General features: G+C 43.9%; 2 protein-coding genes across 2 annotated transcripts; both read left to right on the plus strand.

The window, feature by feature from the left end:
- The first annotated feature begins 5,026 nt into the window (after positions 1–5,026).
- Positions 5,027–5,968, plus strand: LOC141134328 (olfactory receptor 5AP2-like). Its single transcript, XM_073623901.1, has one exon. It carries the CDS (start codon positions 5,027–5,029, stop codon positions 5,966–5,968), a length of 942 nt encoding a protein of 313 aa, XP_073480002.1.
- An 8,121-nt stretch (positions 5,969–14,089) lies between these two features.
- Positions 14,090–15,031, plus strand: LOC141134329 (olfactory receptor 5AR1-like). The gene has a single exon (XM_073623902.1). It carries the CDS (start codon positions 14,090–14,092, stop codon positions 15,029–15,031), a length of 942 nt encoding a protein of 313 aa, XP_073480003.1.
- The last annotated feature ends 9,233 nt before the right edge of the window (positions 15,032–24,264 follow it).

Below are 24,264 nucleotides of genomic sequence, written 5' to 3' on the forward strand. Positions count from 1 at the left end.
ACCTTGCCAGGCCGCACTGTCAACCTTCCTCATCTAGGTCCAGACGTGACTGTCCGTCTAGGACCCATTCCCATTCCTCCTCCAGACACCACACCCACCGCCATGACAGCCGCTCTAATCACAGAGCATGCTGGGGGTGTGAGACATAACTCCCGGAGGGGAAATCACTGTGTGATCCATGTTATGCCTGGGCTGTTGGGGAGAAAGCGATGGAAAACCAACAGATGAAGTCTCTTGTTAAGCGTGTGGTGCAGCAATCCCTAAAGGAGTGGAGTACAACCCGCACGCAGAGCCAGTCCACCACTCTATCTGGCACCTTGGCTGACGAGGCCCAGGAGGATCTGGGCCCATTCCAGCCTTACAATGCCTCCCCAGGCTCTTCAGACAGCGAATTGGAGGGAGATGAATTTGTCGGTGCCTTCGACTTCACCCCGGTTTTTCCACTAATTAAGGCGGTCAAAGAGGCCCTTAAGTGGGAAGATCCTTCCACTCCTCCGGCTAAGCAGAGGAAGTTCTTTAAACACCTGGGAAAGGAACGTTTTGATTTTCCGCTCCTTTCTGGAAAGCGCTCCCCTCACAGATGCAGCACTGATGCGATTGGCTAAACACGTCACTCTTCCTCTAGAGGATGCTGTACCTTTCAAGGACAGGCTTGAGAGGAGAATTTACGGATTAGCTGGTATGGCTTGCAAACCCGCTTTGGCCCTCACAGCCATGTCCAAGGCTATGGAAGCCTGGATAGAGAATGTGGACTCTGTACTCAGAGGTGTCTCAGAAGAACTGGCCAGGGGCTCGACAGTTCAGGAATTGAAGCTGGCAATGGCCTTCCTGGGGGAGGCTTCAACCGATCTGATCCGCCTGTTGGCTCGGACCATGCTATCCTCAATCACGGCTAAACAGGCCTTATGGTTGCGCCCTTGGCTTGCTGATCCAGCATCTAAGCAGGCCTGGTGTAGGATTTCCTTTGAAGGGCCCTCGTTGTTTGGTAACAGGCTGGATATCGCTATAGCCCATGCCACGGGTGGGAAGTTGGGCTTCCTACCCCAGGATAGGTGTCTGTTTGGTCAAAAGAAGCTCCAGCACAGAAGACACAGTACTGAGCGTTATAGGTAAGCACGCTCCTACAGGCCTGGCCGGGATTTCAGGAGAAATTGGAGCAGAGGTCAGACATCCTTCCAAAAATCTGCTAAGAGCCAGGTATCCAGTGGACAAGAACCAGCTAAGTCATTTTGAGATTGAGCCTGCCCAGGCGGGTGGGGTGGGGGAGCGTCTGCTTCTCTTCTGGCACGTCTGGGTGGCCTCAATCTCAGATTACTGGACCATCAAGACGATCTCCACAGGCCACACATGGTCCTTCATCAGTACTCCTCCCCCCAGATTTATTTCCACCCTGCTACCATGATCAGAAGAAAAAGTTACTGTCCTACGTGGATTCACTGACAGTACAGGGAGCCGCGGTGCCTGTTCTAAAAAACAAAGAGTTTCAGGGGGTATACTCCCCTCTCTTCCTTGTGTAGAAGAAAAATGGTTCATGGCGCCCTGTGATAGACCTAACTTATCTAAACAAGTTTATAATATCTGAAAGATTCAAAATGGAGACTTTGTCTACCATCCAACGAGCGGTGCAGCCAGGCAATTGGCTAATCTCAATCGATTTGAAAGATGCCTATTTTTATATGCCTGTGGCAAAAGAATTCCACAAATACCTCCGGTTCAGAGTCAGGCAAGAACATCTACAGTTCATCTGCCTCCCTTTTGAACTGACAACCTCACCCCGAGTCTTTTCAAAAGTTCTACGGCCGTGGTGGCCCTCATCAGACCAAAAGGAATACGCTTGTATCACTATCTCAACGACCTCCTGTTACTGTCCCAGGACAAGGAGCGGCTGTTGATCCACAGGGAGCAAGTTATCTCTACACTGTCCGAATTTGGGTGGGAAAAAGGCATCTGGAACCAGCCCAATGCCTGGTATACTTAGGGGCCCAGTTTGACACGGTGGAAAACACATCTCTCTCCCACTGGACAACATCCCAATCATCTGAGGGAGAATCTCACGGGCTCTAAGCTCCTCACGCCTAAAGGCCTCACAGTGCCTAGGAATTATTGGCACAATTATCTCTACAACCCCCATGGTCAAATGGTCTCTTTGGAGGTTACACCCTTTTCAAACAGGGTTCTTTCAACAATGGAATTCAGGGGATGTCAATCAGTCCATTCACATATCCTCAGTTATGAGGAACAGTCTCTTCTGGTGGCTCCAGCACAGAAATCTGCTCACCTGTCACTCCATTGCCCCTGTCTCATGGGTCATGGTCATGACCGATGCCAGCGGTTCCGGTTGGGGAGCCATTTGCAGGTCAGAACTTGCTCAAGGCAAGTGGGATGCCTGTCTTCACAACCTGGGCTCAAAGGCCTGGAACTACGGGCAGTCTGGTGTGCCCTCCTGTCTTTCACTCATCTCCTCAAAGGGGAGTCAGTTTTACTAAAAATGTGAAGAGGCAGGGGGGCACCCGGAGCGCCACCCTGCTCCAAAAAGTCGAGCCCATCATGTCCTGGGCTCAGAAAAACCTGGCCAATATTTCAGCGTTTTTTTGTCCTCGGAGTTCAGAACGTCAAAGTGGACTTCCTGTCTCGCACACAGTTGGACAACAATGAGTGGTCTCTTCACGTGCAGATGTTCTTATGGATTCTGTCTTTGGGAGTCAATCCCGAAGTGGACCTATTTGAATCCCCCTGCAACTTCAAGATCAAGAAGTATTACAGTCAGGACCGTTGCAGCCAAGCCTTCAGAGTTGATGCTCTGTTGGATCAGTGGAACTTCAACAGGCCATACGCCTTTCCCCTGCTCCCCATCATCTTCAAGCCTCTTCGGACACTCCAAACGAAAGCGGTCGAAGTAGTGGTGATAATACCTTACTGGCCGAACAGGCCATGGTTTCCCCTCCTGATCCAGCTCAGCTTCCGGGACCCAGTGTCTCTCCCTCTCAGGCCGGACCTTCTCTCTCAGGGGACAGTCCTGCACCCTTGTCCAGTGATATTGAGTCTGATGGCCTGGTTATTGAAAGGGAGTGGCTGGAATCTCTCGGGTGCGCTTCAAGAATGATTTCCACCCTCATGAGCTTGAGAAAGGTGAGCACCAATAAGGTTTATGGGAGAATATCCGCCAAGTTCGTAGGATTCTCATCTTCTACGGGCAGATCATTCAGAGATCCAGGTGTTCAGGATATCCTGAGTTTCCTCCAATCCGGCCTAGATCTGTCTCTATCCATCAGCTCCCCAAGGGTCCAAGTCTCGGCCTTCTCCGGAACATCATGGGCCGTTCATCCTCTAATCTGGCAGTTCTTTTGTGGGGCAGCAAGACTCAGTCCCCAAAGAAGACCGAGATTCCCCAAATGGGATCTTCCACTTGTTCTTGACTCACTGTCTGACTCCAGTACCTCGGGGTCCACTCCACTTTCTGTCAAGGATCTTTCTGCAAAAGTTGCCTTTCTAGTTGCTGTCACTTTGGCCAAAAGGGTTTCTGAGATAGGGTCCTTGGGTCATGAAGAACCATTTCTGACTTTCTTTCCGCACGGGGTGGTCCTCATCCCTATGCTCGGCTCAAACACGAAAGTCACTTCAGTGTTCCATGAAAACCGAGAAATTGTCTTACCTACATTTAGGGTCCAGGGGTCCACCGAAGCCCATCCTCTGGATGTAGGTGAATTACTGAGGGAATACCTGAAAGTTACTTCCTCCTACTACGCTCCGACTACCTGTTTGTCTCGCACTCTGGCGGTAACAAAGGGAAGCGGGCTTCGACCAGAACGATTGCAGCCTGGATCATCCAGTCTATTCAGCAGGCTTATAGGGCTAAGGGCTTGGCTCCTCCAGAGGCAGGGACAGCACATTCCACCAGGGGTATGGCGGCTTCATGGGCAGCAGCCTGGCATGTGGCTCCAGACATCATCTGCAAAGTATCCTCATGGGCCTCCATTAATACCTTTATGTCACATTACTGTTTAGAGCCTGCGTCTCTATCTTCTGTGAACTTTGGATTAAGAGTCCTGTCAGTTGATGGGTTAAATTAAAAAAAATTTCTTTCATCAGCACACCCACCCGTGTGGACTGCCTAGTTTTTTCCCACATGTAGGCTGCCATGGAGTCTGTCAGGAAAACGGAAAATTTATTATCAAATACTTACTGCAATTTTCCTTTCCTGACGGACTCCATGGCAGACGGAGGTCCCACCCGTAGGTCAAGAGTTGGCTATTTACGGAATGCAGTCTCTAGGGGTAAGTTCAAATTTATGGGGCTGCCATGGAGTCCATCAGGAACGGAAAATTATGGTAAGTATTTGATAATAAATTTTCCATTTTCTTTTGGTGGTATTTGATCACCACTGGGTTGTTGTTTTTTGCTATGTAAAAAAAAAAAAATCCCAAAATTCTGAAAAAAACACGCTTTTTTTTTAGTTTGTGTTATAAAATTTTTCAAATAAATAATCTTTCTTCATTAAATTAGGTCAAAATGTATTCTGCTACATGTCTTTGGTGAAAAATAACTCAAATCAGTGTATAATATTTGTGTAAAAGTTATAGAGTCCACAAACTATGGTATATACATTTGAGAATTGATCAATCCTGATCTACTGACTGCCTATCTCATGTCTTAATATCCTACAATGTCAGGACAGAACAAATACCCCCAAATGACCCCTTTTTGAAAACTAGACAGTCCAAGGTATTTAGTAAGAGGCATGGTGACTTTATTGAAGTAGATCACAGCGGCCTGATACCGAGCACCGCAATCCACTGTTTCTGGTTGATACGACAGTTGCAGACCGTGCCTCTGCATGCCCCAGGGGGGCGTGTAGTAAGTATAAGCCCCGCAGTGCACAGGTACAGGACTTGCGGTCTGAAAGGAGTTAAAAAACATATCAGTGTTTTAACATCTACTGTAAAACACCAGTTTGTATAATCTTTACATATATTATTTTCATAAACAAACGAGATGTTTATTTCAACTGTTTCAGACCAAAAACATCATGGGTATCAAGAACAAGACTCAAGTGACCGTGTTTGAGCTTTCTGGTCTTACTGATGATAAATTAGTTGCCCTGTTTCTCTTTGTGCTCTTTTTAATGGTTTACATAGTGGCCGTGCTTGGAAACATTGGGATGATGGCAATGGTACATATCTCACCCAGCCTCCACACTCCAATGTACTACTTACTGAGATATCTGTCTTTGGTGGACCTCTTCTACTCTTCAGTAGTTACTCCTAAAATGTTGTCTGACCTCCTTTCCGAGAGAAAATTAATCACATTCTTGGGTTGCACTCTTCAATTCTACTTCTTTTGTGCACTGGCAGGTACAGAGATCTTGGTCCTCTCGGTCATGGCATATGACCGATATGTTGCTATATGCCACCCTCTCCACTACATCTCAGTAATGACTAATAAGAAATGTCTCAGTCTTGTGATTCTCTCATTCTTTATTGCCTTTGTGCAGTCAGTTGCACAGACCAGCAGTCTATTCAGTCTTGAATTCTGTGACTCTAACCTTATAGACCACTTCTACTGTGACATCCCTCCTCTGGCCAGGCTGTCCTGTTCCAAAATCCACACCTGCACCATTGTCACCCTTTTCTTTGGGGGTTCTTGTTGCTTAAGTTCAATGACAATTATCCTAGTCTCCTACATCTTGATCATGAACTCTGTCTTACGGATAAACTCTGCGGCTGGAAGGAGGAAAGCATTTAGCACCTGCTCCTCACATCTGATGTGTTCTACAATCTTCTATGTTGCAGTTGTCTGTGCTTACTATCATCCATCCTCCAGTACCCTCAAAACACAGGAAAAGGTATCCTCTGTATTCTACACGGTGGTGACTCCAATGTTAAATCCTCTTATCTACAGCCTGAGGAACCAAGAAGTGAAAAAAGCCATCAAAAGACTGCTTCAAAAGCATTCCCATTCACATGTATGATATCATGATACCTTTCCAACTTAAAAATACCTAGTTCAAAAGATGGTTAATAATAACCTGTGTGGAAAGAGATATAGAAGTAGTCATTGTTGAGTTTTTCTACTTGTCATGGTAATCCAGTTTAATCTCAGCTAATTCAAGATATGGCTATATGGAAAATACTGTATAGCAGGGATCTCCGAACTTTCTAAACAAAGGGCCAGTTTACTGTCCTTCAGTCTTTAAGGGGGCCAGACTGTGGCCATTGAAGTAAAAAAGGTCCCAACATCAATGGGGAAAAATAATGTCCCATTGTTTGTTTCAGTGGGAGTAATTCTGCCTCATCGTTGGTGTCAGTGGGAGGAATTGTACCCCATTGATTGTGTCATTGGGAAGAATTGGACCCCATCATTGGTGTCATTGGACCCCATTGTTTGTGTAATTGGGAGAAACTGTTCCCATCATTAGTGTCATTGGGCCCCGTTGTTGGTCTCATTGAAAATAAGAGTGTCCCATCATTGGGCCCCATTGTTGGTCTCATTGGGAGGAACAGTGCCCCATAATTGCGTGTCATTGGGCCCCATTGTTGGTCTCATTGGACGGAAAAGTGCCCCATCATTTTCCCCCATTTTGGGTCTCATTGTGAGGAAAAGTGCCCCATCTTTGGGTTTCATTGGGTCCCATTGTTGGTCTCATTGGGAGGAACAGTGCCCCATCATTGGGTCTCATTAGGCCCCATTGTTGGTGTCATTGGGCGCAATTGTGCCCCATCATTGGTATAAATGGGAGGAATTGTGCCCCTTCATTGGTATCAGTTGTGAGAATTATGGCCCCAAGGGGCAGATAAAAGCAAGCAAAGGGCCAGTTAGGAGAACACTCACTGCTGTATAGTCTTCTTAAAATGATAAAGAGTCACTGACCCTCAACAAGCATATAGGAGTATGTAGTTTTGACTTCACTGGCTACATACCTGTACATTTCTGTCCAGCAGACACAACAGAAAGTAAAAAGAAATTGTGTTAAATCCCCTCACCTTCTGTTCCTGTAACATTTTGGATGTCCAGTCACTTTTTGTCCTGGTGAAATTGGTCACCATTACAAACATGTAAGCAGGGGTCAATACCCATTTTAGGGAAATCCCTCCCCCCAGGTGTGTACTGTGGGTGGGACTAGATTAGCCCTTTATAATCAGGACAGAAAGGACTTGAGAGCAGAGGTAAATAGGAAAAGGTGGCCTGCAGTACAACAGTATATGAAATGAATGTCCACGTGAACAAAGCCCTTCAGGGCAGGCCCAGTGTAAGCCCACTGGAGATCCCATCTAAGGGAACCTACAGTGAGGAGCTGGAAATGCTGGTCGGCATCCCCGTGTTAAAGCTGAATTTGAACTGTACAGTGTTGCCAATGTCAGGTGCAAAGAGGTATATTGGTGTTTTGGAAATATTTGTGCATGCTGTTCCTGCTACAGTAAAACTTTACAAAGGCTAAACGTGTGGACAATCCTTTATTTCTGGAGGTAGGCCTCGGGCTGGGAGAATGTGAGCAACCAAGATGGTGGAGTTTCTCCAAACTACAGGTGTACAAACTGTACAGTACAGTGGCCAATCTCATTCCTGATGCAGGAGGACGGTGGGAGGTGCCCTTGGCTAGCATGACTTCTGTGGTAGCATATTAGGTCCCTGATTACAAATAGAGAGGGTGAATCTCTCCAATGAGGACACAGACAGCAATACAAAACTTGATAGACGTTCTAAACGTTTTCATCTCTATCCAAAACTAAAATACAGTCTGTGACCCATATACAAAAAACTTGGAGAGCCGCATAAAAGCACTGCAAAACTTCCCCCTGCAGTCCAAAGCACAGATCGGGTGCTGACGTTCAAACAAGCTCATCCAGACTAGCAGAAACAGATTGGAAAACAGAAGATGGAGAAGCTGCACACGGGAATCCAACCACTATATAGAGAGGTAGAGATACAGCTCCAACCTGAACTCCTCCTGGCTATGTTCCTCTGACATGTTTCTCCCCATCTGCAGGGATATGATTAAGCCATCTAGGTGGGACGAAACATATCAGAGGAGCATAGCCAGGAGTTCAGGCTGAAGCCGCATCTTTACCTCTCTACATAGTGTCTGGGTTCCTGTGTGCGGTGTCTCCACCTTCTGTTTTCCTAAAATACAAACTGGACTTAAGATAAAGTCTTAGCAATGGCTGCTTCTCCTTCTCAGGTTCCTCACCGGCACTGTTGACACCTCCCTCCCGCTGAGCGCCCCCCTTACTATGGGGCACCTGAGCAAGCTCATTCCCGAGCTACTTCTTTCTGTATCCATTCACACACGGAGCGTGGCTCAGCCCAGCTCCACTCTCTCCTTACTGGCTCACTACCTATGATTGACAGTACCTTCAAGCATAGAGTGTATGAGCGTTTACAAAAAACCTTGAACCCTTACAATCACTTTTAATATATTTATATACATAGAAGAAATCATATTTACTTGTTGCCCACATTTGCTGAGCTTGATAGTGCAGGACATAGATTGTACTTTAAGGAGCATTTCTCTAGGTGACTCTGTGAAAGTAGTGCACCTATGGTGGGCAAAGTAGTAGTGCACCTAGGGTGAGCAAAGCAGTAGTGCACCTAGGGTGGGGTGGGTGGGGTGGGGGGAAATGGTCTTTCTCAGGCACAGCCAGCTACTTGAGACATGCAAGCCAATGATGGGTAATAATCCATATTAAATGTATCAGTTTTAAATTATTCTGTATTAAATTATTATTAATACAAGCTAACAGAAATCATCTACTGGTCTTTAAAGATCTATTTTTATGAAGGTCCCTGGGGCAGGTTGTGATTGTGTGGGGCCTGAGCATCAAAAAATTACTTCTCAAAGGAGTAAGAGGACAATGGAAATGCCTGCGTTCTTTATTATATTTATATATATATATATATATATATATATATATATATATATATATATATAAGAGATTTGTACAATAATAAGAGATGCTTCAGATTGCAACACGGCAAAGTCAACGAATCATGTAAATATCACTCAATTTGCTACTGTTGTTATATGACTCGACAAAAACCAGCAATACTACAACAAAAGAAGAAGAAACAAAGAATTTACTTTTGAAGAAAATATTTGCATTATTTAAGGTTTCAGACGACCGGCAGATCGGATGTATACAGTGATTGTTCCTTCTAGAAGAAATTCTGAAGTTCTGATTATTTTTGCTCACCTTCCTCCATGCATTTAAATTAAATGTAAACCCGAACTAGATGACATTCAGTTTTCTTTGTGCATCGTGTATCCAACAATTGGCATTTTTTTTTTCATAAACACTGTTACCACGTATATGAATTAATATAACAATCAAAATATAACTCTAGGTTTTTTTTTTTTTGGGGGGGGGGGTGGGCAGTTGGTTTTTATTTTATTTTATATTTTTTTTCTTTTTACTTGCAAGCTTTTTAAAAAATATAGACCTGTTACAAAATACCCATTCATAGCAATATATATACAACACCAATAAGGTACACACACAAAAATATATATTATCCAAAATAACTCAAATATAAAATGACTAAAAAAATAAATGAATAAATAAATAAAAATAGATAAATAAATTGATTTCCATAATCACACATAATAAGACACATAGGGGAAGATTTACTAAAACTGAAGCATGCAAAATCTGGTGCAGCTCTGCACAGAAACCAATCAGCTTCCAGGTTTTATTGTCAAAGCTTAATTGAACAAGCTAAAGTTAGAAGCTGATTGGCTAAAAAGTCCAGCTGTACCAGATTGTGAGTACTCCAGTTTGAATAAATCAACCCCATAATATGTCTCTCCCATAAATAACATCAGAAACAAGTCCTCTTAACCCACATGTTTTCTACACATTGCCAAATGCACTCGTTTTTTTTTTTAAGAAAAATAAAATCAATTTTTAGTGAAGGTTTTACCCCTTTTATGACCAGGGCATTTTTTTCTGTTCAACACTGTGCTAGTTCAACTGGCAATTGCTCAATCATGCAACACTGTACTCAAATGACATTTATATGATTTGTTTCACACAATTAGAGCTTTCTTTTGGTGGTATTTAATTATTACTGGGTTGTTTTTTTTTGTTGTTGTTTTTTTTGCTATATAAATTGATAAACTTCTGAAAATTTGGGGGGGGGAAAGTTTTTTCTTAGTTTTCTGTTATAAAATTTTGCAGACAAATAATTTTTCTTCATAAATTTAGACCAAAATATATTCTGCTACATTTCTTTGGTAAAAATAACCCAAATCATTGAATATTATTTAGTCTTTGTGAAAATTCTAGATTCTACAAACTATGGGATATATATTTGAAAATTGATCAATCCCAATGTACTGACGGCCGCTCTCATTTCTTGAGGACCTAAAAGTGGACAGCCCAGTAAGAGGCATCGTAATTTTTTGTCACAAATTTTTGAAAAATGAAATTAAATATAATTAGATTTTTTTTTCACAGTTTTATTTTTAACATACTGTCACCAGTGCAGTACACCAATGCAGTAGGTAAAGGTCAAGTTTATTTTGTTTGCTTTTTCAGGGTTTTTCCTATCTCTGTTTCTTCAGGGACATTTAACTTTACTCCCTGTCCCAGAGACACAACAGAGTTCACACTTCCAAGTTGCATGAGGTTCAGTGTGAAGTTTCCACAGTCAGTGATGATTTGGGGGGCCATGTCATCTGCTGGTGTTGGCCCAAAGTGTTTTATCAAGTCCAAAATCAGAGCAGCCCTTTACCAGGAAATTCTAGAGCACTTCATGCTTCCCTCTGCTGACCAGCTTTATGGAGATGCTGATTTCATTTTCCAGCAGGACTCACTGCCAAAACTACCAACACCTGGTTTATGGATCATGGTATCACTGTGCTTGATTGGCCAGCAAACTCGCCTGACCTAAACCCCATAGAGAATCTGAGGGGTATTGTCAAGAAGAAGATGAGAGACATCAGACCCGACAATGCAGATGAGCTCAAGGCCGCTATCAAAGCAACCTGGGCTTCCATAACACCTCAGCAGTGCCAGAGGCTGATCACCTCCATGCCACACCGCATTGATGCCGTAATTCATGCAAAAGGAGCCCCGACCAAGTATTCAGTGCATACTGTACTGTACATGGACATAGTTTTCAGTAAGACAACATTTCTGTATTAAAAATCCTTTTTTCATTGGTCTTATGTAATATTCTAATATTCTGAGATACTGATTGGTTTTTACTAGCTGTAGGCCATAATCATCAAAATTAAAAGAAAGAAATGCTTAAAATATATCACTGTGTGTAACGCATCTACAGTATCTCACCCCTCACATTTTTGTAAATATTTTATTATATCTTTTAATGTGACAACACTGAAGAAATGACACTTTGCTACAATGTAAAGTAGTGAGTGTACAGCTTGTATAACAGTGTAAATTTGATGTCCCCTCAAAATAACTCAACACACAGCCATTCATTTCTAAACTACTGGCAACAAAATGAGTACATCCCTAAGTGAAAATGTCCAAATTTGGCCCAAAGTGTTAATATTTTTTGTGGCCACCATTATTTTCCAGCACTGCCTTAACCCTCTTCGGTATGGAGTTCACCAGAGCTTCACAGGTTGCCACTGGAGTCCTCTTCCACTCCTCGATGAGGACATTATGAAGCTGGTGAATTTTAGAGACATTGCGCTCTTCCACCTTCCATTTGAGGATGCCCCACAGATGCTCAATAGGGTTTAGGTCTGGAGACATGCTTGGCCAGTCCAACACTGTTACCCTCAGCTTCTTTAGCAAGGCAGTGGTCGTCTTGGAGATGTGTTTGAGGTCATTATTATGTTGGAATATTGCCCTGCGGCACAGTCTACTAAGGGAGGGGATCATGCTCTGCTTCAGTATGTCACAGTACATGTTGGCATTCATAGTACCCTCAATGAACTGTAGCTCCCCGGTGCCGCCAGCACTCATGCAGCCCCAGACTATGACACTCCCACCACCATGCTTGACTGTAGGCAAGACACACTTGTCTTTGTACTCCTTACCTGGTTGCCGCCACACACGCTTGACACCATTTAAACCAAATAAGTTTATCTTGGTCTCATCAGACCACAGGACATGGTTCCATTAATCCATGTCCCTGGTCTGCTTGTCTTCAGCAAACAGTTTGCAGGCTTTCTTGTGCATCATCTTTAGAAGAGGCTTCCTTCTGGGACAACAGCCATGCAGACCAATTTGATGCAGTATACGGCGTATGGTCTGAACACTGACAGGCTGACCCCCCACCCCTTCAACCACTGCAGCAATGCTGGCAGCACTCATGCATCCATTTCCCAAAGACAACTCCTGCATATGATGCTGAGCACATGCACTTAACTTCTTCGGTCGACCATGGCGAGGCCTGTTCTGAGTGGAACCTGTCCTGTTAAACCGCTGTATGGCCTTGGCCACCATGCTGCAGCTCAGTTTCAGGGTCTTGGCAATCTTCTTATAGCCTAGGCCATCTTTATGTAGAGCAACAATTCTTTTCTTCAGATCCTCAGAGAGTTCTTTGCCATGAGGTGCCATGTTGAACTTCCAGTGACCAGTATGAGAGAGTGAGAGCAATAACACCAAATGTAACACACCTACTCCCCATGCACACCTGAGACCTTGTAACACTAACGAGTCACATGACACCGGGGATGGAAATTGGCTAATTGGGCCCAATTTGGACATTTTCACTTAGGGGTGTACTCACTTTTTTGCCAGCGGTTTAGACATTAATGGCTGTGTGTTGAGTTATTTTGAGGGAAGAGCAAATTTACACTGTTATACAAGCTGTACGCTCACTACTTTACATTGTAGCAAAGTGTAATTTCTTTAGTGTTGTCAATTAAAAAGATATAATAAAATATTTACAAAAATGTGAGGGGTGTACTCACTTTTGAGCGGTACTGTATATAAAATATATGAGCTTTTTAATTGAATTACTGAAATAAATTAACTTTTTGATGATATTCTAATTTCATGAGATGCACTTGTATATATACAATATATACATTGAGTAGGACTTATGGAATATGCTTTTTCAGATGAACAGTTTTACTTTTTTTTATTTTTTTAAAGTTCCTGGTACTCATTCATTCTCTGTGCGCAGCAAAAATATACACTCTGATTAGGGCCAGATTTGGACCTTGGAGGGCTCGGGGGACTTCAGGTTTGGGGGGCCCTCATGCACAGAGTCAGTTTACATTCTCAATGACAGCCACACATTTTTAACCACTTGACCTCCAGGAAAGTTTTACCCCCTTCATGACCAGACCATATTTTGCTATTCGGCACTGCTCTGTTTTAACTGGTAATTGCTCGGTCATACAATACTGTACCCAAATGAAATAACATAATTTTTTTCACAACAAATAGAGCTTTCTTTTGGTGGTATTTTATCACCACTGGGTTGTTATTTTTTTGCTATAGAAGCAAAAAAAATTCCCCAAATTCTGAAAAAAACAAGTTTTTTTTAGTTTCTGTTATAAATGTTTTCAAATAAATAATCTTTCTTCATAATATTAGGTCAAAATGTATTCTACTACATGTCTTTGGTGAAAAATAACAAAAATCAGCGTATAATATTTAGTCTGTGTAACAGTTATAGAGTCCACAAACTATGGTATATACATATGAGAATTGATCAATCCTGATCTACTGACTGCCTAACTGATCTAATTTCTTAAAATCCTACAATGCTAGGACAGAACAAAGCCCCCCAAAAGACCCTTTTTTGAAAAGTAGTCAGTCCAAGGTATTTAGTAAGAGGCATGGTGATTTTTTTGAAGTTCTTGGCACAATTTTTTGGAAATTAAGAAACTACACACAGCTCACAGTGGCCCGATACTGAGCACCACAATCCGCTGGGTCTGGTTGACACGACAGTTGCAGACCGTGCCTCTGCATGCCCCAGTGAGGCGCATAGTATGTATAAGCCCCGCAGTGCATGGGTATGGGATTTGTGGTTGGAAAGTAGTTAAAAAACAATCTCAATGTTTTAACATTTACGGTAAGACACCAGTTTGTATAATCTTTACATATACTATTTTCATAAACAAATGAGATGTTTATTTCAACTGTTTCAGACCAAAAACATCATGGGTGTCAAGAACAAGACTCAAGTGACCGTGTTTGAGCTTTCTGGTCTTACTGATGATAAATTTGTTGCCCTGTTCCTCTTTGTGCTCTTTTTAATTGTTTACATAGTGGCCGTGCTTGGAAACATTGGGATGATGGTAATGGTATATATTTCACCCAGCCTCCACACTCCAATGTACTACTTACTGAGATATCTGTCTTTGGTGGACCTCTTCTACTCTTCAGTAGTTACTCCTAAAATGTTGTCTGACCTCCTTTCCGAGAGAAAATTAATCACATTCATGGGTTGCACTCTTCAATTCTACTTCTTTTGTGCACTGGCAGGTACAGAGATCTTGGTCCTCTCGGTCATGGCATATGACCGATATGTTGCTATATGCCACCCTCTTCACTATGTCTCAGTAATGACTAATAAGAAATGTCTCAGTCTTGTGATTCTCTCATTCTTTATTGCCTTTGTGCAGTCAGTTGCACAGACCAGCAGTCTATTCAGTCTTGAATTCTGTGACTCTAACCTTATAGACCATTTCTACTGTGACATCCCTCCTCTGGCCAGGCTGTCCTGTTCCAAAATCCACACCTGCACCATCATCACCCTTTTCTTTGGGGGTTCTTGTTGCTTCATTTCAATGACAATCATCCTGGTCTCCTACATCTTCATCATGAATTCTGTCTTACGGATAAACTCTGCGGCTGGCAGGAGGAAAGCATTTAGCACCTGCTCCTCACATCTGATGTGTTCTACCATCTTCTACGTTGCAGTTGTCTGTGCTTACTTTCATCCATCCTCCATTACCCTCAAAACACAGGAAAAGGTATCCTCTGTATTCTACACGGTGGTGACTCCAATGTTAAATCCTCTTATCTACAGCCTGAGGAACCAAGAAGTGAAAAAAGCCATCACAAGACTGCTTCAAAAGCGTTCCCATTCACATATGTGATGTCATGATACCAATCCAACTTAAAAATACCTAGTTCAAAAGATGGTTAATGATAACCTGTCTGAAAAGAGATATAGAAGTAGTCATTGTTGAGTTTTTCTACTTGTCATGGTAATCCAGTTTAATCTCAGCTAATTCAAGATACGGCTATATGGAAAATACTGTATAGCAGGGATCTCCAAACTTTCTAAACAAAGGGCCAGTTTACAGTCCTTCAGACTTTAAGGGGGCCAGACTGTGGCCATTTAAGTAGAAAAGGTCCCAATATCAGTGGGGAAAAAATAATTTCCCATTGTTTGTTTCAGTGAGAGTAATTGTGCCTCATCATTGGTGTCAGTGGGAGGAATTGCACCCCATTGTTGGTGTCACTGGGAAGAATTGGGCCCCATCATTGGTGTCATTGGTGGTCTCATTGGGAGGAACAGTGCCCCATCGTTGGGTGTCATTGAGCCCCATAGTTGGTGTCATTGGGTGCAATTGTGCTCCATCATTGGTATAAATGGGAGGAATTGTGACCCTTCATTGGTGTCAGTGGAGAGAATTATGGCACCAAGGGGCAGATAAAAGCAAGCAAAGTGCCAGTTTGGAGACCACTCACTGCTGTATTGTCTTCTGAAAATGTTAGAGTCATTGACCCTCAACAAGCATACAGGAGTATGTAGTTTTGACTTCACTGGCTGCATTCCTCTTATGAGTCTGTGGCTCATAGTTGAAAAAAATATCTAAAGCCAAAACCATTTTTATAGTGAGCATAGGCAATGATTGAAACTCATGTATATTTTTTGTGTCTGTCTGTGTCTCACTATAGAGATCTCTTCTTAATTCCTGTCCAACAGACACAAAAGGAAGTAAAAAGAAATTGTGTTAAATCCCTTCACCTCCTGTTCCGATAACATTTTGGATGTCTAATCAATTTTTGTCCTGGTGAAATTGGTCACCATTACAAACATGTAAGCAGGGGTCAATACCCATTTTAGGGAAATCCCTCCCCCCAGGTGTGTACTGTGGGTGGGACTAGATTAGCCCTTTATAATCAGGACAGAAAGGACTTGAGAGCAGAGGTAAATAGGAAAAGGTGGCCTGCAGTACAACAGTATATGAAATGAATGTCCACGTGAACAAAGCCCTTCAGGGCAGGCCCAGTATAAGCCCACTGGAGATCCCATCTAAGGGAACCTACAGTGAGGGAGCTGGAAATGCTGGTCGGCATCCCTGTGTTAAAGCTGAATTTGAACTGTACAGTGTTACCAATGTCAGGTGCAAAGAGGTATATTGGTGTTTTGGAAATATTTGTGCATGCTGTTCCTGCTACAGTAAAACTTTACAAAGGCTACACGTGTGGACATTCCTTTATTTCTGGAGGTGGGCCTCGGGCTGGGAGAATGTGAGCAACCAAGACGGTGGAGTTTCTCCAAACTACAGGTGTACAGACTGTACAGTACAGTGACCAATTTCATTCTTGATGCAGGAGGATGGTGGGAGGTGCCCTTGGCCAGCATGACTGCTGTGGCAGCATATTAGGTCCCTGATTACAAATAAAGAGGGAGAATCTCTCCAATGAGGACACAGACAGCAATACAAAGCTTGATAGACATTCTAAATCTTTTCATCTCTATCCAAAACTAAAATACAGTCTGTGACCCGTATACAAAAAACTTGGAGAGCCGCATAAAAGCACTGCAAAACTTCCCCCTGCAGTCCAAAGCACAGATCAGGTGCTGACGTTCACACAAGCTCATCTAGGCTAGTAGAAACAGATCAGAAAACAGAAGATGGAGAAGCTGCACACGGGAATCCAACCACTATATAGAGAGGTAGAGATACAGCTCCAACCTGAACTCCTCCTGGCTATGTTCCTCTGACATGTTTCTCCCCACCTGCAGGGATATGATTAAGCCATCTAGGTGGGACGAAACATATCAGAGGAGCATAGCCAGGAGGAGTTCAGGCTGAAGCCGTATCTTTACCTCTCTACATAGTGGCTGGGTTCCGGTGTGTGGTGTCTCCACCTTCTGTTTTCATAAAATACATACTGGACTTAAGAAGACTTAACAATGGCTGCTTCTCCTTCCCAGGTTCCCCACCGGCACTGTTGACACCTCCCTCCTACCGAGCACCCCCTTACTATGGGGCACTCGAGCACGCTCACTCCCTAGCTACTGCTTTCTGTGTCCATTCACACACATGGAGCGTGGCTCAGCGTAGCCCCACTCTCTCCTTATTAGCTCACTACCTATGATTGACAGTAGTGGGAGCCAATGGCTCCCACTGCTATCTCAGCCAATAGGGATGAGCCAAACACCCCCCGGTTCGGTTGGCACCAGAACCTGCGAACGGACCGAAAGTTTGCGCAAACTTTAGAACCCCATTAAAGTCTATGGGATTAGAACGTTTTAAATCAAAAGTGCTAATTTTAAAGGCTAATATGCAAGTTATTGTCCTAAAAAGGGTTTGGGGACCCGGGTCCTGCCCCAGGGGACATGTTAGCAATGCAAAAAAAAGTTTTAAAAACGGCTGTTTTTTCGCGAGTAGTGATTTTAATGATGCCTAAAGTGAAAAAAAAGTGAAATATTCCTTTAAATATCGTACCTGGGGGGTGTCTATAGTATGCCTGTAAAGTGGCACGTGTTTCCTGTGCTTAGAACAGTCCCTGCGCAAAATTACATTTTTAAAGGAATAAAAGTCATTTAAAACTGCTTCCGGCTTTAATGTAATGCCGGGTTCGAGCAATATGGATGAAAATCAGTGACAAACAGCATGGGTACCCCCCACCCCCCAGTCTATTACCAGGCCCTTTGGGTCTTGTATGGATATTAAGGGGAACCCCGCACCCAAATTAAAAAAAGGAAAGGCGTGGGGCCTCTGAACAGCAGTATACAGGCAGTGCAAACAAAACAGGGACTGTAGGTTTGTTGTTAAGTAGAATCTGTTTGTAATTTTGAACTGGTACATTTTTAAAGTGTAGCTCTAGCCAAAAAATCTATTTTAAGCTTTTTGGATAACATAGGGAAGGGTTATCACCCCTGTAACATTTGTTTTTCTGTCTATGTACCTCTTCAGAAGATTTCACCTCACTTTCTGTCCCAATGACAAATGTTTTTTGAAAATTTGGGTGTTTTTAGTGAAACAAGGATTGGTGATAAATCATCAGTGAAGAAGAGACACGTTTTTCCCATATTAACTCTTACAGGAGAGAATTTCCCTTCCTAGGGGTAGATTTCATCTCACTTCCTGTTGTCTCCTTCCATTTGCAAGTAGGAGTCGTTTGTAAGTTGGATGTTTGAAAGTAGGGGCCTGCCCTATATACTCTGCAGAAATTGGGGCCTTAGGTGTTGGTGTTGCCACAACACTGTAAGCCCTCACAGTTACTCTAGGTGGGTGCAGGAACGGGCCCTGCTGTGAAATATTAGATCAAGAATTGTAATTACATGCCATTGTTGAACAGTGGTAGAAAAATTGGGCCTTTGGTGGTGGTGGTGGTAGTGGTGCTGGTGCCACAACACTGTAAGTCCCCACAGTTAATCTTGGTGGGCGCTGGAACGGGCCCTGCTGTGAAATATTATATCAAGAATTGTAATTACATGCACCTGTTGAACAGGGGCAGAAAAATTGGGCCTTTGGTGGTGGTGTTTTATGGTGGTGTTGCCACAACACTGTAAGCCCTCACAGTTACTCTTGGTGGGTGCAAAAATGGGCCCTGCTATGATATATTAGATCAAGAATTGTAATTACATGTCCTTGTTGAACAGGGGCATAAAAATTGGAGCTTAGGCACTGGTGCCACAACACTGCAACCCCTCACAGATGCTATAGTTGGAGCACAGGAATGAGCCCTGCTGCAAAGTATTGCATCAAAAATTGTAATTATACGCCCCTGTTAAACCGGGGCTGAAAATTTGGGCCTTGGGCACTGGTGCTGGTGCCACAACACTGCAACCCCTCACAGATACTCTAGTTGGAGTGCAGGAATGAGCCCTGCTGCAAAGTATTGCATCAATAATTGTAATTACATGCCCCTGTTAAATAGGGGCAGAAAATTGCCACAACGCTGCAACCCCTCACAGATGCTATAGTTGGAGCGCAGGAATGAGCCCTGTTGCAAAGTATTGCATCAAAAATTGTAATTATACGCCCCTGTTAAACAAGGGCTGAAAAATTGGGCCTTGGCAGGACGCATTCGTGGCAGCTCGTCGGATGGACGCTTAATTCGAGAGCTCCATATCGCTCCGGCCACAAGACACCCTCCGGCGCCGCACGCAGCGCAGAACCCCGGCTCATATCTACCCCTACGGCAAGGGGATACACCAGGGAGCCCTAGGATGGCGGGGAGTTCGGCCAGAAGAGACTTGTCCATGGCTTTATCCTCTGACCCGGGGACCCGCGGCCTCAGCCAAGATTGCACGAGGTGGAGATCGGGAGACAGAGCAGGAAAGGAGGGACTCCTGTTCAGCCATGGAAGACAGCTCTGCAGGGCCAGCGGGCCCCACAGTAAGTGCACACTGTCATGGATATCTTTCTCCCACCTCCACTGAGTCCCTGATAGGCAGGACCCTGGATGATATGGCCCTCTCCCCCTTGGAAGATTTCATGGCCTCCCCAGAGGCAGGCACAGCATTCACGCAGGGCCTTCCATCCTCTCCACAGGACTTTTCTGCGATGATGACCATGTTTGCTACTATGCTATCCAGAGGTCTTACACAAACTGCCAACCAAATCACTAAAGCCATCCATGCTGATTTACAGCAATTGGGGGCACGAATCTAAACAATAGAAGCCAAAGCAGACCAAACTGTGACTAGGAGGAACCAGAACACGGCCAGAATTCAAGATTTACAAGACCAACTTGAGATCGCAATTTCTAAAATTGACGATCTCGAAAATCGTTCGAGAAGATATCACTTCTGCATTAGAGGAGTCCCTGAATCCCTTGAAGACACTGACCACATTGTGTGATCATTTATCAAGGAACTGATCCCCAACATCCCAGACCACCGCCTTGAAATGGACCGCGCTCACAGAGCTCTACAACCTCCTCGCCAAGATGGCCTCCCGAGAGACATCATAGTAAAACCTCATTTTTACAAAGTGAAGGAGGAGGTGATGCAACGTTCACGTGCTGAAGGGGCACTAATGTTCCAAGGCCATCCCATACAAGTCTTTGCGGACCTATCCCCACTTACCATACAAAAAAGAAGATCGCTCAAACCGCTCCTGTTGGTGCTTAACCAGAAAGCGATCCCCTACAGATGGTCCTTTCCCTTTCACCTATCTTTCGCTTTCAACAATAAATCATACAGCTTTTCATCATTCCTGGAGGGGGAAAAGCTTTTGTTCCAGCTGGGTCTCATCTCCCAAGAACCAGAATCCGCGCCTTCAGGCAGAGGGCCCAATTCTTCTTCCAAGAGACCACCACCATCCAGCCCCATCGCCCCTATGTGGCAGAAGCACCTGTCTAAGAAATCCAAGGAATCCAGGCCTCCTTAACCGCAGCTTAAGGACAGGGTTCCTTTTGGACCCGTTTTCCATCTTACTTGATCCATCCGGATCCTCTGAGGAACTCGTTTTCTCCATGACCTGATGGCTGCGCTAGATGTAGCACCTCTTTGCCCGACTACATAGTCGGGAGGTTTTTCTTTTGGAACGTTTGCTCCTGATTACAAACATTTTGTATTTTTTTTTTTATTTCTTCTCTTTTTGACTCCTTGAGTTTTAACCACGAAACTGTTCTTGTTCTGGTTGCTTTCTGGAAAATTCTTAGATTAATAGTTTTTTCTTCTTCTGTTGCAACATATATAGACACCTACATAAATATACGACACAATACTGTGCTCGGTATTCCTTACATAGTCAGCTTAAACATATAATAGTAGTCCATAATCTAGAACAGTATTTTCTCCCCCACACAGTATGCTTAAATTATTCTTGTTCCCTTCCAGAATGTGGTGGGCCCCCCCCGAACTCCTGGGTCTTCCCAAAATGGCCCCTGTTTTAAGGGTCACGGACGGCTCAGCAGCTCGGGTGGTTTGCTCACTATGAGTACATTGTTAGGGGCCCTGCCCACATACACTAAAATGTTTTGGTCCTGGGAGGCGGCCGGAGCAGATGTCATGCGCCTCCACTTGTCTCTGACTGGGAAGAGTATTTATCGCTCTTCTCAGGCGGTGACTGTTTACCCCCCTAGTTTTTAGGGGGGGCTGTTTTTCTTTATTTGTTTTTGTTTAAGGCAAAAGAATGTTGGTGTGTGAGAATGGGTTCTCACATGCTACTTGAGTTTGGGTAATTTTATCTCATTGGTTATGTATTGTTAACATGTTTTCTACTTCTTGCTTCTTCTTAGATGGTCCTCATCTTCTTCTTCATCCTTCGTTCTTTCTCCTCTCTTCCCTCGAAGGTCACCTAGAAGTCCATTCACTACCGGATCAAAGATGTTCGGGTGCCTACCACAAGGTAAGTCCCACTCGGTTATGGTACATACCTCCTCTCTGATTCATGCACGTAAATGATACGAAACCTCCTCTAATACGCATAGTATCACATAATGTTCAAGGCATTAATTCCCCTATAAAAAGAAGAAAACTCTTTAAACTATATCAATCCCAAAAATCCGATATTCTTTTGCTCCAGGAGACCCACTTCCCTAGACCCTATAACCCTTCTTTTCTACACCAACACTTCCCCCAATTTTTTCTCTCCAATGCGGAGAACAAAACAAAAGGGGTAGCCATTTGTTTTTCCAAACACTTAAATTTCGCTATGTCACATAGGGACCCATCAGGCAGATACATTCTGGTTAAGGGCACCATCGATGGAACACTATATTCTTTTGTCTCATACTACTCAACGAATAAGGCACAAGATAAATTCTTTGCCTCAATGATGCAGTCCCTCTCTTCTCAACTAGAGGGAATCATCATTCTGGGAGGAGACTCGAATATAGCATTCGATCTGGCTCTAGACAAATTAGGAACCGGCCGACCCCGTTCTAGAAGCCCCCCCCAAACATAGTCTAAAAATTGCCAAACTCCTCTTTGACTCAGGAGTAGTTGATATCTGGAGGGAACTCAACCCATGCACCAAAGACTATACGCACTTCTCTGCCCCGCACCAGACCTATGCCAGGATAGATCATGTTTTCCTCCAAGCGACACACATTCCCCTAGCGGTAAAATCCTTGATCAAAGAATCACCTATCTCGGACCACTCCATGGTCATTCTCACAATACGCCAAGCCAATAACACCCAAAAGGAATTTAAATGGCAGCTTAATGAATCGTTATTAAGTAATCCGGTGCACTGCACCATGCTAGCAAAGGAACTCAATGATTACTTTCACACAAATGACACAGAGATGATTTCCCCGGCTACTCTTTGGGCTGCCCACAAAGCAGTAATGCGGGGCAAGCTCATTCAGCTTTCTTCCCGCATTAAAAAAGAACACAGAGCCGAGATTGAGAATCTTACGAAAGAATATCAGGAGTCTCAACAGTGTAACAAACGTGAACACACTCAGTCATCTCAACAATAATTAGAAGCAGATAGGTTGAGGCTCAACCTGGCCCTCACTACGGAGGCTGAAAAGCACCTCCGTTGGACGGGGGCTAGGTTTTATCTTCAAAAAGATAAGATCGGGTCCAAATTAGCCGCCAAGCTCTCTCCCAAACCTCGTGAGTTGGCTTTTCCCCACACACACACAAAATCCTCAAAGTATTATGGAATGTTTCCATGACTTCTATGCATCCCTTTATAGAAAAAACAAATCAAGTCCAAACTCCTCCCCTGAAGAATTTCTTGACTCCATCTCACTCCCCAAATTTTCAAGGGAGCACATTGACTTATGAGAACAACCCATTACCTCCAAGGAAATCTGTGATACCATCAAATATCTTAAACAGGGATCCGCCCCAGGTCCGGATGGATTCTCTGTGGGCTATTACAAAAAATTCTCTGACATCCTGTCCCCTTACCTGGCCAGGTTCTTTAATTTCCTTCAAAAAGGTTCTCCCCTGGATAAATCCATGAACCTGGCATACGTTTCACTTATACCCAAACCGGGAAAAGACCCCTCTCTTCCTAGCAACTATCGCCCGATCTCTCTGATCAATAATGATCTCAAATTACTAACAAAAATTTTAGCAAACCGTTTGTCCTCATTCATAGCTCAGTATGTTCACCAAGACCAAGCGGGATTTATCCTGGGGAGACAGGGCCCTGACCAGGTGAGAAGGGCGATTGATGTAGTGTCACTCTTAAGATCACAGTGGGACAAGGGTTCCCCTCAGGAGGGACTTTTGCTTTCCATTGGTCTACAAAAAACATTTGACACAGTCACATGGCCATATATTTTTGGGGTTCTGGAGAGATGGGGTTTCGGCCCTATCTTCCTAGGTACTCTACACTCCTTCTACTCTACTCCAAGGTGAAATTGCAGGGAAGATATTCGGACACATTCCCAATAGAAAAAGGCGCAAGGCAGGGATGTCCGTTATCGCCCCTGATTTTTGCAATCGCAATAGAATCCCTCGCAATCGCCATACGTACCCATCCAGATATCAGATGAGTCACTTGTGGTCTGCAGGAACATAAATGTGCCTTATTCGCTGATGATCTACTCCTCTTCATCACATCAACCCTTATTTCCACCCCTAATATTATTAAGCTCCTAGAACAGTTTGGGAATGCCTCAGGTCTCCGTGTCAATGTCTCCAAATCCGCTGCCCTAAACATCTCAGTACCCCCAGACCTCCTTAAACGCCTACAGATACATTTTCCTTTCACTTGGTGTTCCTCACATATTCCTTACCTAGGCATCAACCTAACTTCATACGAAACATTATTCATTGCCAACTATCCCCCGATGTTCAAAAAACTGGAGGCAGACATGTCCGTGTGGTCAAAACATGATCTATCCTGGCTGGGCAGAGTGAACTCTATAAAAATGACCCTGCTTCCTCGTCTCCTGTACCTTTTTCGTTCGCTTCCTATCCCACTGAAAAAAGCGCAACTCATGCGATTCCAATCCTCCATCCTGAAATTCATCTGGGGTTCCAAAGGTAGAAGATGCTCCAAGGAAACACTTTATAGACTAAAAACCCAAGGTGGACTTGCTCTTCCTAACGTTTGGTGGTATTACCAGGCAGCGCAAATCGCCCAAATCTCTATAGCATACTCCAGGGGCCCAAAACCAGACTGGATACGGATGGAAAGGCAAGCAACCCCATGACACACAATAGATT

Source organism: Aquarana catesbeiana, linkage group LG03 (genome assembly GCF_042186555.1).
Source record: "Aquarana catesbeiana isolate 2022-GZ linkage group LG03, ASM4218655v1, whole genome shotgun sequence".
NCBI classification, from domain to species: Eukaryota; Metazoa; Chordata; class Amphibia; order Anura; family Ranidae; genus Aquarana; species Aquarana catesbeiana.

Coding starts and splice junctions, on each gene's coding strand:
- LOC141134329 (XM_073623902.1), top strand. CDS start 14,090: ATGGGTGTCAAGAACAAGACTCAAGTGACCGTGTTTGAGCTTTCTGGT.
- LOC141134328 (XM_073623901.1), top strand. CDS start 5,027: ATGGGTATCAAGAACAAGACTCAAGTGACCGTGTTTGAGCTTTCTGGT.